Source organism: Hemitrygon akajei, chromosome 4 (assembly GCF_048418815.1).
Source record: "Hemitrygon akajei chromosome 4, sHemAka1.3, whole genome shotgun sequence".
Lineage (NCBI taxonomy): Eukaryota > Metazoa > Chordata > Chondrichthyes > Myliobatiformes > Dasyatidae > Hemitrygon > Hemitrygon akajei.
In genome coordinates, this window is record NC_133127.1 from 81,544,129 (window position 1) to 81,560,619 (window position 16,491).

At 43.1% G+C, this 16,491-nt stretch overlaps 1 protein-coding gene across 4 annotated transcripts in view; it reads left to right on the top strand.

Moving 5' to 3' along the window:
* LOC140726494 (uncharacterized) overlaps positions 1–16,491 on the top strand; it is a 36,167-nt gene that overhangs the window by 1,359 nt on the left and 18,317 nt on the right. For all 4 annotated transcript variants that reach the window (XR_012098651.1, XR_012098652.1, XM_073042945.1 and 1 more), the window contains exons 2-5: positions 4,314–4,393; positions 4,981–5,072; positions 7,132–7,198; positions 7,323–7,417. Coding sequence is in view for 2 of the 4 variants with exons in the window: in XM_073042945.1 (XP_072899046.1) it covers positions 4,314–4,393; positions 4,981–5,072; positions 7,132–7,198; positions 7,323–7,417 (334 nt within the window). In the remaining 2 variants the exon portion in view is untranslated. The remainder of the gene's footprint in view (positions 1–4,313; positions 4,394–4,980; positions 5,073–7,131; positions 7,199–7,322; positions 7,418–16,491) is intronic.

Genomic DNA, 16,491 nt, shown 5'->3' on the forward strand with positions numbered 1-16,491 from the left:
ATGATTGACATAAATAAGAACTTTCTGTTATCTCTCCTATCGAGACGGCTTTCGAGTGCAAGGAGGCCAAATACTAGGAGCTGGTAGAGTAGTGCCAGAGACTGGGGTGGAGGGTACATTGTGGGCCTATAGAGGTGGGGTGTAGAGGTTTTGCTGGCAGCTTGCTCTGCTGAACCAACTCTCTCTTTGGAATTACGGGGGGCTGCAAAGAAAAGAGGCATCAGGACTGTCACAGAGGCTGCTGAACGTAACTCCAGATGATTAAGAATCAAGAGGTTTAACACAAGAACATAAGAAATAGGAGCAGGAGTAGGCCATATGGCCCATTGAGCCTGCCCTGCCATTCAACAAGATCATGGCTCATCTGGCCATGGACTCATCTCCACCTATCTGCCTTTTCCCCATAACCCTTAATTCCCGTACAGTGCAAAAATCTCTCCAACCTTGTCCTAAATATATTTACTGAGGTAGTCTCCACTGCTTCATTGAGCAGAGAATTCCACAGATTCACCACTCTCTGGGAAAAGCAATTTCTCCTTGTCTTCATCCTAAATCTACTCCCCTCAGTCTTGAGACTATGTCCCCTAGTTGTAGTCTCACCTACCAGTGGAAACAACTTTCCTGCCTCTATCTTATCTAGCCCTTTCCTAATTTTATATGTTTCTATATGATCTCTCATTCTTCTGAATTCCAGCGAGTACAGACCCAGGCAACTCAATTTGTCCCCATAGTCTAATCTCCTGGTCTCCGGAATCAACCTGGTGAACCTTCTCTGCACCGCTTCCAAAGTCAGTATATCCTTCCTCAAGTAAGGAGGCCAGAACTGCATGCAGTACTTCTGATATTAATGATTTTTTATCATTTTTATCATTTTATCATTTAAATAGTAATCTGCTCTTCTATTTTTCCTTCCAAAGTGGATGACCTTGCATTTACCAACGTTGTACTCCATCTACCAGACCCTTGCCCACTCACTTATCCTGTCTGTATCTCTCTGCAGACTCTCTGTATCTTCTGCACAATTTGCTTTTTCATTCAATTTAGTATCATCAGCAAACTTAGATACATTACACTCAGTCCCCTCTTCCAGATCATATATCGTGAACAGTTGCAGGCCCAGCACCGACCCCTGTGGCACACTGCTCACCACTGATTGTCAACCAGAATAACACCCCTGTATCCCAACACCCTGCTTTCTATTCGTTCATCAATCCTTTATCCATGCTAATACATCACCCCCAACTCTATACATCCTTATCTTAAAGATAAGTCTTTTATGTGGCACCTTATCGAACACCTTCTGGAAACCCAAGTATATAATGTCCATCTGTTTCCCTCTATCCACTGTGCTTGTTGTATCCTCAAAGAACTCCAGTAAGTTTGTCAAACGGGACTTGCCTTTGCTGAACCCATGTTGTGTCTGCCTGATGGATCCATTTCTTTCTAGATGCCTCGCTATTAAATGATAGTTTCAAGCACTTTCCCTACTACAGATATTAAACTAACTGGCCTATAGTTACCTGCCTTTTGTCTACATCCTTTTTTGAACAGTGGTGTGACCCATAGCACAGTGCTACTGGGACACTAGCCAGGGCTTGATCAACCCTGGTTGGGATGAGAGTGTCTGATGTTGAAAGACCCGAAACACCCGATGGACCCAGGTTACATCAGTGATGATGTGTCCCAGTGCATCCTAGCAACCTATCTCAGCATCATGTCCACTTCCAGGTATTGAGGATGTGCCATGAATATTTTCCACCAGCCGAAGACATAGTGTGGAAATTGTGATATTGTCCATGTTGGGAGAAAAATAAAAAAAGAAGCAAATATTGAGCCACAAGAAACAGCAAATACTAGATTTTATGAAAGCAAACTGTTGGACAAAATCAGCAGGTCAGTGGGCATCGGTGGGGGAGACGATTGTTGATGCTTCATTCCAGGATCCTGTATTAGGACTGTACAGGGAAGATAACCAGCATTAAGTGTAGAGGGGGTGGTGGGACACAGGGGCCTACAAGTCAGAGTCTGAAATATGAGAGGGTGGGGGGTGGGCGGAGTTGGTCAACAGGCTGAGGTGTGCTAATGGAAGCAAAGAAGAACAGAAGGGCATATGGAGGCAGGTGGGGTAAGAGGGGGTGATTAGTGAGAAGATAGACTAACTCTGCTGGAATCTGTTAATCAAAGAAGGTGATAATGGGAACAACTGGGTGAAAGGTGAAAGCAGATGGGGAGGGGATTCACTGGATGAAATAAGTGGATGAGATCAGCAACTGGACAGCGATACAGATGGATTGAAAGTTGGGGGGGGCGGGGAGTAAAGTTACCTGAAATTGGAAAGTTCGGTGTTTATTTCATTGGGTCACAGACTATCCAGACAGAATACCTAAGCAGTGAGAGATTCCGTAGTTGTGCGATGGAGAGGGAGCTGGATGTTCTAGAGCAGGATTCCCACCCTGGGGTCCACGGATCGCTTGCTTCATGGTATTGGTCCGTGGTATAAACTGAGCTTGGGAACCCCTGTTCAACAGCATTATTTTCAAAAGGCCTGTGGGCAGGTAATTCAGAAAATTAAAAATATTATAGTTTATTTTTAGGAGAATGGGAAAAAGCAGATTCACAGAGAAGTGCAGCATAGAAACAGGCGTTTTGGCCCATCTAGTCCATGCTGAAAACATTTAAACTGCTTACTCCCATCGATCTGCACCAGGACCATTAGGCCTCCATTTCCCTACCATCCATGTACCCATCCAAATTTCTCTTAAGCGCTGAAATCGAGCTCGCATACACCACTTGTGCTGGCAGCTCGTTCCCCACTCTCAGGACCATCTGAGAGAAGAAGATTCCTCTCGTGTTCTACTCACCTCTCACACTTTATCCATGACCTCTGGTTGTAGTCCCACCCAACCTCAGTGGAAAAAGCCTGCTTGCATTTACCGTATCTATACCCCTCATAATTTTGTATACCTCTATCAACTCTCCTTTCAAATACAGTCCTAACCTATTCGATCTTTCTTTATAATTCAGCCCCTCCAGACCCGGAAACATCCTTGTGAATTTACTTTGTACTCTTCCAACCTTGCTTTCATCTTTCCTGTAGGTAGGTGACCAAAACTGTACATAGTACCCCAAATTAGGCCTCACCAACGTCTTATACAACTACAACATGACATCCCATCTCCTGTACTCAATACCTTGATTTATGAAGGCCAATGTGCCAAAAGCTTTCTTTATAGCCCTGTGATGCCACTTTCAATGAATTATGGACCTCTATTCCCAGATCCCTTTGTTCTACCACACTCCTCAGTGCCCTACCGTTCACTGTGTAAGACCTCACACTTTTCTACATTAAATTCCATCTGCCATTTTCAGTCCATTTTTCCAGCTGATGCAGATCCTTCTGAAAGCCATGATAGCCTTTCTCACTGTCCACTGCAGCCCCAGTCTTGGTGTCATTCACAAATTCGCTAACTCAGTTAACCACATTATCATCCAGATCATTGATGTGGATGACAAACAACAAAGGACCCAGCATCGATCCTTGCAGCACTCCACAAGTCACAGGCCTCCAGACAGAGAGGCAACCCTCTACTACCACTCTCTGGCTTGTCCAACAAGTGGATATGCTTCTGGAGTATTGTGTACAGTCTCCTTGTTTAAGGAGGGATGCCAGTTCAACAGGGATCTGTAATGGGCAGCTTGTCTTATGAGGAAAGATTGTCAGGCTGAACTTGAGTTTAGAAGAATGAGAAGGGATTTGGATTGAAACATGAAAAATCCCAATGGCTCTTGAATGGATCGATGTGGAGAGGATGTGAGGGAATCTAAAACTAGTGATTATTGCTAAAAGCTAACGAATCACAAACAGCGCAAAGATTGAGGTGAAATTTTCTTAGTCTCTCAAACTTGCTTTCTTGAAGAGGGTGAGAGCAGAAATGTTCAACACTCACAAGGCAGAAGCAGGTAGATATGCAAAGTTAATGAAAATCCAAAAGAAAACTGCAAATGCTGGAGAACTGAAATAAAAGCAAAATGTTTGAAACTCTCAGCTGGTCAGCAGTATCTGTGGACAGAGATAAAGAACTAATGTTTCAGGTTGAAGTCCTTTGTCTGAACTGGAAAATAAAGAGAATACATATTACATCCAGATTTGTCCAGCTGTTATTAAAAGTTAGGGTAGGATTGAGGGACCAAGAGACCTTCTCCTGTTTGGTAATTTGTATGTTTGCATGCATGTTACAATACTCATGTGGGTGCAAGTATTGGAGTCTGTTAAGTTGAAAATTGGACACTCTAATTTGTCATCTTTTTTTCAGGATATTTTTAGTGACTCGGCTTCATAAAATTCCGAGACACCACAATAATTCTGAAAGTACAATCACTCTGTCATCCCAAGGTAAGGGGTTATGTGCATCTTCAATCACGGGATTCAGGCATGGGGATTGTTCATTACATCTCCAGCACACTGATTTTGCTTGAATTTCCAAATCTAGATTTACTCTATGTGTGCAATATAAAGAAATATCATTGAGTCAGGCAGCACCACAACACAGAAACAGGCCCTTCGGTCCATCTAGTCTATACCAACCTATTATTCTGTCTAGTCTCATTGACGTGCACCTACACCATAGCCCTCCAAACCTCTCCCATCTATGTTCTTACTGTAATTTCTTTTAAATGCTGAAATCAAACCCAAGTCCATCACTTCTGCTGGCAACTCATTCTACATGCTCATCACTCTCTGAGTGAAGAGAGCGTTCCCCTTAGATATTTCACCTTTAACCTATGACCTGTAGTTCTAGCCTCACCCAACCTTGATGGGAAAAGCTGGTTAACATTTACCTGCATAATTTTGTACATTTTTGTCAAATCTCCTCTCATTCTCCTAAGCTCCCAGGCAATAAAATCCTATCCGATTCAACTTTTCCCTATGTGCGTTGACAGAGAATGTGATTTTACATACATTGCTTATTCTTTTCACAGATAAATGGGAAGAAGTTCTCAGACAGTCACCAGGATGGTGCAAATCTAATCGACTCCCGCAGGCACCGTTAAAAACCAGCAGATCCAGAGAGGTATTTAAAAAATTATTTTGTACATTGACACTTTTAAAATTTAATGGTTTAGACCATACACTTGTCTAAAAAAGCAGAATAAACAGAAGGTAAGAGTAGAGAGCAAATGAGGCAATCACCAACAAGACCTAAAAAATATTATTGATACTGGAGGCTAAATCTTTTGAGGACCCACTGTTGCAAAAGTGGTTTCAGAATTTATCCTGGTCAAAATGGCAAGACCCTGCATTGTCTTGCATAATGCAATATTGCAACATTGCATAATGCAACATAAAACCATGCAATAATTACTTAGCATTAACATTTCAGAGGGTCTGTCCTGGCAAGTGTCATCACTAAGAAGGCACAACAGCACCTTTACTTTCTTAGAAGTTTGCATGTTAGCAAAAAACTTTGCCACACTTTAATAATTGCATAGTAGAGAGTATCCTGATTGGCTGCATCATGGCCTGGTGTGGAAACACTAATGGTGGATACAGCCCAGTCCATCACAGGAAAGGCCCTTCCACCATTGAGTACGTTTACATGTTGCACTGCCAAAAGAAGACAGCATCTATCGTCAAAGATGCCCACTATCCAGGTCATGCTCTCTTCTTACAACTACCATTGGGTAGAAAGCACAGAATCCTTATGTACCACACAATCAAGTTCAGGAACTATCAGGCTCCTGAACCTGTGTGGATATCTTCACTGACCACAACTCTGAACTGATTCTATGATCATGCAGACTCTTTTACAACTCATGTTCTGACTATTATTTTTGTATTTGCACCATTTCTCGACTTTTGCACAGTTACTGTTTGTCAGTCTTTATATATGTTTTTTGTAGATTCTGTTTGATTTCTTTATTCTTCCTGTAAATGCCCACAAGAAAATGAATCTCAAGGTAGTATATGGTAACGTGGATACTTTGATAATAAATTTACTTTGAACTTTGAATGAAATTTGTGCATATTTTTGATAGGCACAAATATTGAAAAACATGCAAACGGAATAAAAAATGAAACAACTTAAGAAAACATTCAAATTGTTAAAAAATTAAGACACTTAAATAACTTAACACATTTTGCAAATAATTTGTTGTCATTGAAAAACACAGCTTTGAATGAATGGCATTTGTCCAAATTTGCTCCCAGGTTGCCTTATCTATTTTGACCAGACCTCTACATGCACTTTTTGTGCACCAGGTTAAATCTGGTTCAGGCATAGCACATTTGCTGATGGTCACAGTAGGTCCACTACTGATTCATGGGGAACTGCTGGGATTTCCCAGGAGGCTATGATGTTGCTCACTCTCTGTGGATGCTCCTTTTCATATCTTAGTGCAGCTTTCAGTGTCTACAAATTAGTTGTCCTATCATTCTCAGCCATCTTGACAATTATTTCAATGGAACCTTTGTACATATAAGCTAGTGTTACTGTCAGATCCTGTGTAATGAGTCAGTGTATTCTTTTCTGATCTGGAATTTTATCGTCTTTCAGTGATGTTAGTTTGTCAACTATGTTCTGTCTGTTTATCCCAGTTGCATTAATTTTATTTTCAAACATCTTCCCGCCTTGGTCATGGGTTGTAGAGTCGGAGATCGTGTAATATTGCAAGCTGACCCTTCAGCTCACCCAGTCTGCACTGGCCATCAATAACTCAATTTGCACCAAACCTCGTTTATTTTTTATTCTCCATCCAGATTCTGCCACACACCTACACACGAGGAGCAACTTGCAGTGGCCAATCAATCTATAGTAATTAATCTTCAGTAATAATTCAGCAACAATTTTCTCATTTCTTTGTCAACTTAATCTGGTTTTCTCAATTGATCTGTAGTGGTGTGAAACCTACTTCGATTTTTCTTTTCCTATTGTGTGCCCGAAGAATGCTTTATATCTTTTCACAAATGATGATATAATTTTGTAATTTCTTTTTACTTCATCTGATCAGCAGAGAGTGCACAAGGCAGAGTAACCTATTCTTTGATGTATCACTCTTCAGCATTTCATTTCATTCCCATCTGAAATAAGTAAAGTTGACTGATGTAATCCTGTTCTGCTCTGGTCACTTCAGACACTCCACAATAACTCAAATGCCGTCAGGGTTGCAGAAGCCTGGGCAAAGCTTGCCAATGAGAAAGGTAAGCAATAGTGACTTTCAGCCAAATCCAACTAAAACCATCGTTTTTGAAAAACCTCTTCTGACATTTTCATATTGAATGTTTGACAGAGATTGTGATAGGGTAACTTACCTTGGCTCTTTAGATCTCCAGGCTGTGAAGAAGAAGATAGACTGCATCACCAGTGCATCAGCGGATATGACAAGAAAAGATGCTCCAAGACAACGCTACATCAGTCAAGTAAGTAACTGAAGTTTCAAGTTGAGAGTAATTTATTACCGGACCAGATACACACAATTTGTTTTTCACTTTCTGTTTCTAATGCTATCTAACCGCAATGTGTGAGACTTACTCAGGAAAACGTGGCATCCATTTGAGTTAGCAGATATTCTTGCACATACAATATACCACCCATGGTGCTGGTTGTTATTGGAGTCGTGTTACTGCAGAAAGCTAACTTTACAATTCCTCTTTTTACAAACTGCCAGTGAGGTAGGACTACATCTCTAATTTCATTTTACCACAGCCAGACCCCTTTGTGCCTTCCATTTCTCTGATGCCCAAAGACTGCACTGTCAGATGATGCAGGAAAGGCAGTGTGATTAGTTCACAGGGACGGTCTACAGAGGAAGGCTGGTGGGTCAGAACAATGAATTGCTGGCTCCTTGTGAGATTTGCTAAAAATCCAGAGATCAGCCCCAATCTGTGTTGTTGGGTTGGGAATGCATTTGACTTTTCTTGGGGGCTTCAGGTGTCAGGGTGTAACTCTGCTGACACCACTCAGTATATTCAAATCAGGACAATTGTTTTAACTTTGGAGAACTTTTCTCAAGATTGTATTCCCATGTTATCAGTAATATTTGCATTTTATATGCTCCGTTTCTGAGTGCAAATTGTACTTGTACAAAGGCAGGGATGACTGTTATTCTGAATGCCCTCTACAGCTACAAATAAAGCTACCTTTAATTTGTATCGGCAACTTTAACAGTAACTTTGAATCATCATTAGACTTCTCCAGATCCAAATAAATCAAATTCTATCATTCAGCAATATTAAAGATGAAGTATAAAAATCATGTGAACGGCCTTATTAACAAACATCGGATAAACTTTGTACAATAGGGAGCAAGGAAGGATAAACATGACCTCAAGGGTAATAATTTCTGGATTGCTGCCTGTGCCATGTGCCAAGTAAAGGTAAGAGAAGGATGATATGGCAGATGAATGTGTGGTGAAGAATTGGTCCAGGGAGCAGGGATTCAGAATTCTGGGTCATTGAGATCTCTTCTAGGGAAAGTATAACCTGTACAAAAAGGATGGGTTACGCCTGAACTTGAAGGGTCCAACGTCCTTGTGGGCAAGTTTGCTAGAGATGTTGAAGATTTAAATTAGGATGGCAGGGGATAGGTAACAGAGTGATAGGTCAGAGTTGGTATGCAGGTAGATGCAGTGTGTAGACAGGTTGTGAGGAAGGATAGGCAGTGGATTGGGCATAAATGCGGTCAGTTGGATGGGTTGAACGGTGTCTATCTTAATGTGAGAAGTCTCAGGAATGGAGTGATGAACAGGTTAGGGGTCAGTACATGGAACTACAATGTGGTCATTACAGTAACTGGGCTGTCGCAAGGGCAGGAATGGCTGCTGGATAATCTGGGGCTTAGGTGTTTCAAAAGGGACAGGGAGAGAGGTAAAACGTTGCTAATCAGGTGCAGAAGGGAAGGTTGTCATGGACGGAATGTCTATGGAGTCAGTGTGGGTGGAAGTCAGAAACAGGGAGGGAGTGATGACTCTATTGAGAGTATTTTATAGACCACCCTCACCCCCCAAAGCATCAGGGACAGTAAGGAACAGGTAGGTATGCAGAATTTGGAAGGTGCAAAAATACCAGGATTGTTGTCATAAGTGATTTTAACTTCCCTAATGTCAACTGGCACCTCCTTAGTGTAAGAGGTTTTAGAGAGGGTTGAATTTGTTGTGTGTTTCTAGGGAGGACTCTTGATACAATATATAGACTGGCTGACTAGAGGAGAGGTCATACTGGATCTGATACTAGGCAATGAGCCAGATGAAGTGTCAGATCTGTTATTTCAAAGACAGTGACCGCAGTTCACTGACCTTTAGCATAGCCTTGGAGGTGGATAGAAGCAGGCAGTATAGAACTATTGAAGTGGGGGAGGGCTTATCAAGCTGCTATTCGGTATGAACTTGGGAGTGAAACTTAGAAACAGATGTTCTCAGGGAAATGTATAATGGAAACGTGGTTGTTTGGGGTTCCGTATAGGTTTGATACTTCGAAGTAGGGAAAGGATGGTAGAGTGAGGGACCCAATAGTTGACAAGAGAAGTGGAACACCTAGTCAACAGGAGGAAGGTAGCATACTTAAGCATATTTCAGAAGAGACTTAGGAGAACTTGAAGGGGTCATGAGAAGATCTTAGAGAGTAGGATTAACGAAAACCCCAAGGTGTTCTACGCATGCCTGAAGAAGAAAGAGGAGGATGACAACTCAAGTGAAGGTAAAATCAATTAGAGATAAAAGAGAAAACATAAGCCTTGAGTTGGAGAAGGTAGGGGCGTCCTTAGTGAATACTTCGATTCAGTATTCAGCAGTGAGAGGGACTTTGATGAATGTGAAATCAGTGCAGAACACGTGCTGTTACATAACCAGGTTAAGAAAGGATATTTTGGAACTTCTGAAAAACATTAGTGTGGATAAGTCCCTGGGGCTGAACATCAGGTGACAGGTGAGGGAAGATATTGCTACACCGTTGGAGATGATCTTTGCATCCTCACTGGCCATAGCCACAGAACATCAGATTAGAGGATGGCAAATGTTATTCCTACTCAAGAAAGGGAGTAGGGATAACCCTGGGAATTATAGAGCAGTGAGTCTTACATCAGTGGTGGGCAAACTACTGGAGAGGATTCTTAGAGACAGGATTAGAATTAGTTGGAGAAGCATAGTCTGATTAGGGATAGTCAGAATGGCTTTGTGAGGAGCAGGTCATACCTCACAAGGCGGATTGACCTTTTCGAGGAAGTGACAAAATAACGATGTAGAGTGGTGGATGTGGTGTATATGGATTTTAGGAAGGTGTTTGACAAGGTTCCCAATGCTAGGCTTATTCAGAAGGTTAGAAGGCATAGGATCCAGGGAAACCCGGGCTGTGTGCTTTCCCACATATGGTTGTAGATGAAGCATTTTCTGCCAGGAGGTCAGTGGTCGGAGGTGTCCCTCAGGTTTGATCTGGGACCCCTGCTCTTTGTGAATTTTATAAAGGCTTGGATGACTAAGTGGAAGGGTGGATAAGTAAGTTTGCAGATGGCATGAAGGTTGGTGGAGTTGTGGATAGTGTGGAAGGTTGTTGTAGGTTACAACAGGACATTGATAAGATGCAAAGCTGGGCTGAGAAATGGCAATTGGAGGACAGTCCAGAAAGATGCGAAGCGATTCACTTTGGAAGGCAGAACTGGATAGCAGGGTACAAGGTTTCTTAATAGTGTGGAGGAACTGAGGGATCTTGGAGTCCACGTCTACAGATCCCTCAAATTTACCATGCAAGTGATAGGGCTGTTATAAAGGTGCATGGTGTGTTGGGTGATTGAAGTCGAGTGCAATGAGGTATTGTTACAGCTCTATAAAACTGGTTAGAGCATACTTAGAGTATTGTGTTTAGTCTGGTCGCAATGGATGTGGAAGCTTTAAAGGGATTAGAAAGGAGGTGTACGAGGATACTGCCTGGATTAGAGAGCATGTCTTATGCTGACAAATGGAGCAGGCTGAAGCTTTTCTCTTTGGTTAGAGGTGTTTAAAATGATATGATGCACAGATAGGGTGCACAGTCAGCACCCTTTTCCCAGGGTGGTAATGGCTAATATGAAGGGTATACTTTTCAGGTGATTGGAGAAAAGTACAGGGAGAATGTCAAAGGTAAGATTTTTATAGAGATATAAGTGCATCGAACGCCATGCTAGGGACGGTGGTACATTAGGGACATTTAAATGACACTTGGATAGGCACACAGATGAAAAAAATGGAAAATAATGTGACAGGGACGGATTAGATGGATCTTGGAGTAGATTAAAATGTCGCATAACATGGTGGGTCGAATTGCTAACGCTGTACGTTCTAATTCTCTAACAATGGAGAAGAAATCCTTTATGTTGTTAAGTTGATGAAGAAGCAGTCTGATCTGAAGACTAATAGCTGATCAGCAATATTACATTTCATTAAATTGGTTACATCACTTGCTGATTCTTTATGTGGTGATATTTATCTTGTGGTGATTAATTCTTTTGCTTCATGTTTAATATTATCAAAGTGCTGCAGTTCATTTTCTTAAAAGCATAAACCTAATTGCTTTATTAATAGATCAAGTGGATGCGGTTGTTTGGTTGCTCTGAAAGGTGAATTCCGCTCAGTTCTGGCCCAGCATGGTAGTCATTGCTCTGCCTCATTTATAGTGAGGGTGAAATTATTCATCTGCAGCCATAAAGTCCTAGATTTATGCAGCATGTCGGGCCAAGTTGTCCATGATGATAACAGTGCCCACCCGAGTTAATCCCATTTGCCTGTATTTGGCCCATATCTCTCTAAACCTTTACTGCATCTTTTAGACACCGTCATTGTAATTGTAGCCGCATTTACAACATCCTCTGGCAGCATGTTCCATGTACACACCACACTCTGTGTGAAAAATTTCCCCCTTAGGTCCCCTATAAATCTCCCCTCGCCCCACCTTAAATCTATGTCCTCTAGTTTAAGACTGACCTACCCTAGGAGAAGGACTGTAACCATTCTAATTATCGATGCCCCACTTGATTTTAAATATACCAATTCAACTTTTGTACTCAGTGCCCTGTCTAAGGTAAATGTGTCAAATGCCTCCAAAGTGCACATACCTCAAATTTCTCCGTTCCACAACCCTCCAGGGCCCTGCCATTTATGTGCAAGTCCTGCTCTGGTTTAACTTCCCAAAATGCAACACCTCGCACTTGTGTGAATTAAATTCCATCTGCCATCCCTTGGCCCACTCTCTCAGTTGGTCCAGGTCCTGTTGTAATCTGGGGCAACCTTCTTCACTTTTTGCACCACCACCAATTTTGGAGATAGCTGTAAAATTACTAGCCCCGCCACCTGCATTCACATCCAAATTTTTAATATGTACGACAGACGAGAGGAGCCAGCACTGATCCCTGTAGCACACTAGTAGTCACAGGCCTCCAACCTAAAAAAACCCCTCCATTACCACCCTCTAACTCCATGTCAATTATGTAGTCAATTGGCTAGCTCACCTTGGATCCAATTTATCTAACCTTCCAGAATGGCTTATCATGCAAGACCTCAACAAAAGCCTAGCTAAGGTCTACGTTGGGAATGTTTACTGCTCTGTCATCAATAAATCTCTTCTCACCTATTCAAGACCTCAATCATGAGACCCAAAGCCATGCTGACTAGGCCCATCATAACATGTAGGAGCAGAAGTAGGCCATTTGGCCCATCGAGTCTGCTCTGCATCAGTGCTTGCCCTTTGAAATGCAGGTAGATCCTCTCCCTCAGATTTCCTCCTAGAAACTTTTCCACTGCTCAATAGTTCCCCAGCCTGTTCATGCAGCCCGGCTTGAATAAAGGTTCAACATTTGCCACCCTCCAGTCTTCTGGTACCCACGGCTAATAATGATGCAGTGATATCCTAAAGGGATCCAGCAATTTCTTCCCTGGCTGCCCAAATTGTCAACCACCAGGGCAGGGGTTCCCACCCCTTTTCTTTTGTCCCGTTGCCAATTACCATTAACCCAGGGGTAGGTGGACCTCAGGCTGGGAACCCCTCCCCCCAGGGCTTTTCCACTATAATGTACTTCAAGTCCACCAGCGTCTTCTCTTTTGTAATATGGATGTGTTCCTGAATTCGCTAGTTTTTATGACATTAAATATAGAAGAGAAACACTAATACAGTTGGACAGGCACCAAATACTGCAGACCACGTCAGTCATGTATTTACCAGATAAGAATGAGAATCCTTTCCTTAATGTCTGCATGGATGGAGTGGACTGGAGGGCCAATTTCTCTGACCCTAGTTGAGCTATTATTTCACTTGCATGGTCAAGGCAGATATTTGCTGCACTGAATTCCAAAGCCACGGCAACAACAGTAGCAAAACGTCAGTGTTGCACAGACTAATGTTAATATCTGCCTGCCCTATACGTATATTTTCAGTAGGGTTTCACTGTGAACTTTAATCTCTCTACCAGGATGCTGACAGGCACAATTTTTTCCACAAACGTTCCTAAGTGTGACAAGCGTTCAACTTGTGTCAAAATTTAAGAAGTAGCTTGCTAAATTATGATGGAAATGGGCTTAAGTGGTGTGGTGTTCAGTCTGCATAGAACATTCTTCAAGTACAGGCTCCATCAGATAGGGAAAGACGTTCAGACTGGGAGATGGTACAGAGGGGAGGCACCAGGCTGATCTTGGTGTCTGAACATGGTTAAGAGGAAGGTCTGGAGAAATTTGGCTTTTCACGTAGATAAAGATACAAAAAATGTTCCAGAAGAACCTAGTGGGCATTAAGACTCGGATGTGAGCTAGGTAATCCATCACTAATCGGCTTTATCTATGTTGGTGAACTGCAAGTTTCGAGGAGATGGGGAATGTTATGCAGACTAAACTCACTGCAACATTTGCACCAAACAAACTGGCTGATCCTCTAAGAGGACCACAACCTTGTCATAGGGTCATAGGCTTCTTCTACCACCCATAGTGCTTTCCCCTTACATTCCTCCTTCACCTTTCCTGCCTATCCCCTCCCTGCTTCCCCTCCTCCAACCCTCGATCTTTCCCCTTACTGGTTTTTCACCTGGCACCTACCAGCCTGCTCCTTCCCACCCTCCCTCCACCTTCTTTATAGGGCCCCTACCCCCTCCCTCTTCAGTCCTGACGAAGGGTCTCGGCCCGAAACATTGACTGCTCATTTCCACGGATGCTGCCCGACCTGCTGAGTTCCTCCAGCGTGTTGTATGTAGGTCTCCTTGTAGATGTGTTCAGTAGTGAAGAGGGCTTTACCCATGATGGACTGGGCTGTATCCACTACTTTTTGTAGGCTTTTCCATTCAATGGCATTGTTGTTTCCATATCAGGCTGCGATGCAACCAGTTAATCTACCCTCCATTGCACATCTATAGAAGTTTGTCAGCAGTGAAGAGGGCTTTACCCATGATGGACTGGGCTGTATCCACTACTTTTTGTAGGCTTTCAAGGGCATTGGTGTTCCCATACCAGGCCGTGATGCAACTGGTCAGTGTGCTCTCCACCACACATCGATAGAAGTTTATGAGTTGTAAATGACATGTTGAATCGTCGCAAACTCCTAAGCAGGAAGTACAGGTGCTGCCATGCCTTCTTTGTAATGGCACTTACCTGCTGGAGCCAGGACAGATCCTCTGAAATGATGACAGCGAGGAATTTGTAATTACTGACACTCTCCACCTCCGATCCCATATAGAGGACTGGCTCATGGACCTCCCGTTTCCTCTCCCTGTGATCAATAATCAGCTCCTTGATCTTGCTAACATTGAGTGAGAGATTGTTGTTGTGGCTCCGCTCCGCCAGAATTCCAACGTGCTGATTCATCACCACCTTTGATTCGGTCAACAGTGGTGTTGTCAGCAAACTTGAATAAGGCATTGGAGCTGCGTTTAGCCTCAGTCGTAAGCATAAAGCGAGTAGAGCAGGGGGCTAAACACACAGCTTTGAGGTGCCCCTGTGCTGACGGTGACCGTGGAGGAGATGCGGTTGCCTCTGGATGATAGTGAGGTGAGTTACCACGTTCCTCTCAGGCACTGGTATGATTGAAGCCTGCCTGAAGCAGGTGGGTACCTCAGACTGCTGGAGCGAGAGGTTAAAGATCTCAGTGAATACTCCAGACAGTTGGTTAGCACAGGTCTTCAGTTCTTGGCCAGGTACACTGCCAGGCCAGATACTCTCTGTGGGCGCACCCCCTTGAAGGATGCTCTCACATCCTGCCTAGGAGAAAGGAAATAACAAACAGAGGATGTGACACACCCTTTATTACTTAGCCATTGAGTCACAGATCAGTACAGCACAGAAACAGGCTCTTTGGCTCATATACAGTAGTCCATGCTAAACGGTTATTCTGCTTGGACCCACTAAACTACACCTGGACCGTAGCCCTCTATTTGCACATCTTCCATGTAGTTACCTAAATTTCCCTTAAATGTTGAAATCGAATCGATGCGCAACAGTTCCACAAAGCCCACCAGTGAGGAAGTAGCTGATGCCTGGCTCTGCTACAATAGCCAAGACTTACAATCTCTAGAGTAGTCTCACTCCGTCCGTGTAATGTGTGAGACCACGTCTGAAATACTCAGCATATTGGTGATAAAGAGTGCAGCAAATACTCACCAGAGTCATTCCTGGGATGGTAGCTTCATCAGTGAGAAGACTACACTCTCAAGTTTGGAGGGATGAGAGCTGATTCAGATGAGGAATCTATAACCACAGTATCGGAATAAGGGGTCAGCCAATGAGGACAGAGATCAAAGTAAATAACCACCAGGTTGATTTTAAATCTCTGGAAATTTGCCCCCCCCCCCCCACACCACCCCAAGTCCCAGTTGATCAGGACTATTAATAATATGAAGGAATAGAATATGATGAGTGGATCGAGGGTCTGCATCACGGCAGGCGACTCGTGTGTCATCAGGGAGGGTGGAAAATCTTTTGCTGTGGGCCCGAAGACCCAAGATCTTTGCGATCCTCGGGCACAGAGCTCGTAAAAAGCGACAAAACGGACTTTTAACATTATAAACCAGCGGGTTGTTGTTATGTCTCCCGCTCGCTATGAAAATGGGGGATACCTTATTAGGGAGAGAGAGAACCCGTGGTTTGTTGTATACCGGGTGAAACGCGGTCTTTGGGGTAACTGCAAGTCTGTGTCTTTGCTGTTGCTTTGCTCACACTTGAGTGCTCAGTGGCAAGTGTCGATGTGTTTTATTGCCGGGGGCGAGGATCGTTGCTCACTGCCGCTTACACGTGAGGGGGGAGCTGGGGGGCTACTTTGGGGTTCTCACATTTAACTGTTGTTCATTCTTTGGGGCACTTCTCTGTTCTTGTGGATGTTTGTGAAGAAAAAGCATTTCAGGATGTATATTGTAAACATTCCACCGATATTAAATTGGACCTTTTGAACCTTTGAATATGAGGTTAGTGTAGGATAGTGCACGGAGAGAAAGAAGCATGAATGAAGGGCTGATTGCTTTCTTCTGCTCCTATTCTTTATATTCTTACAGCAATGGC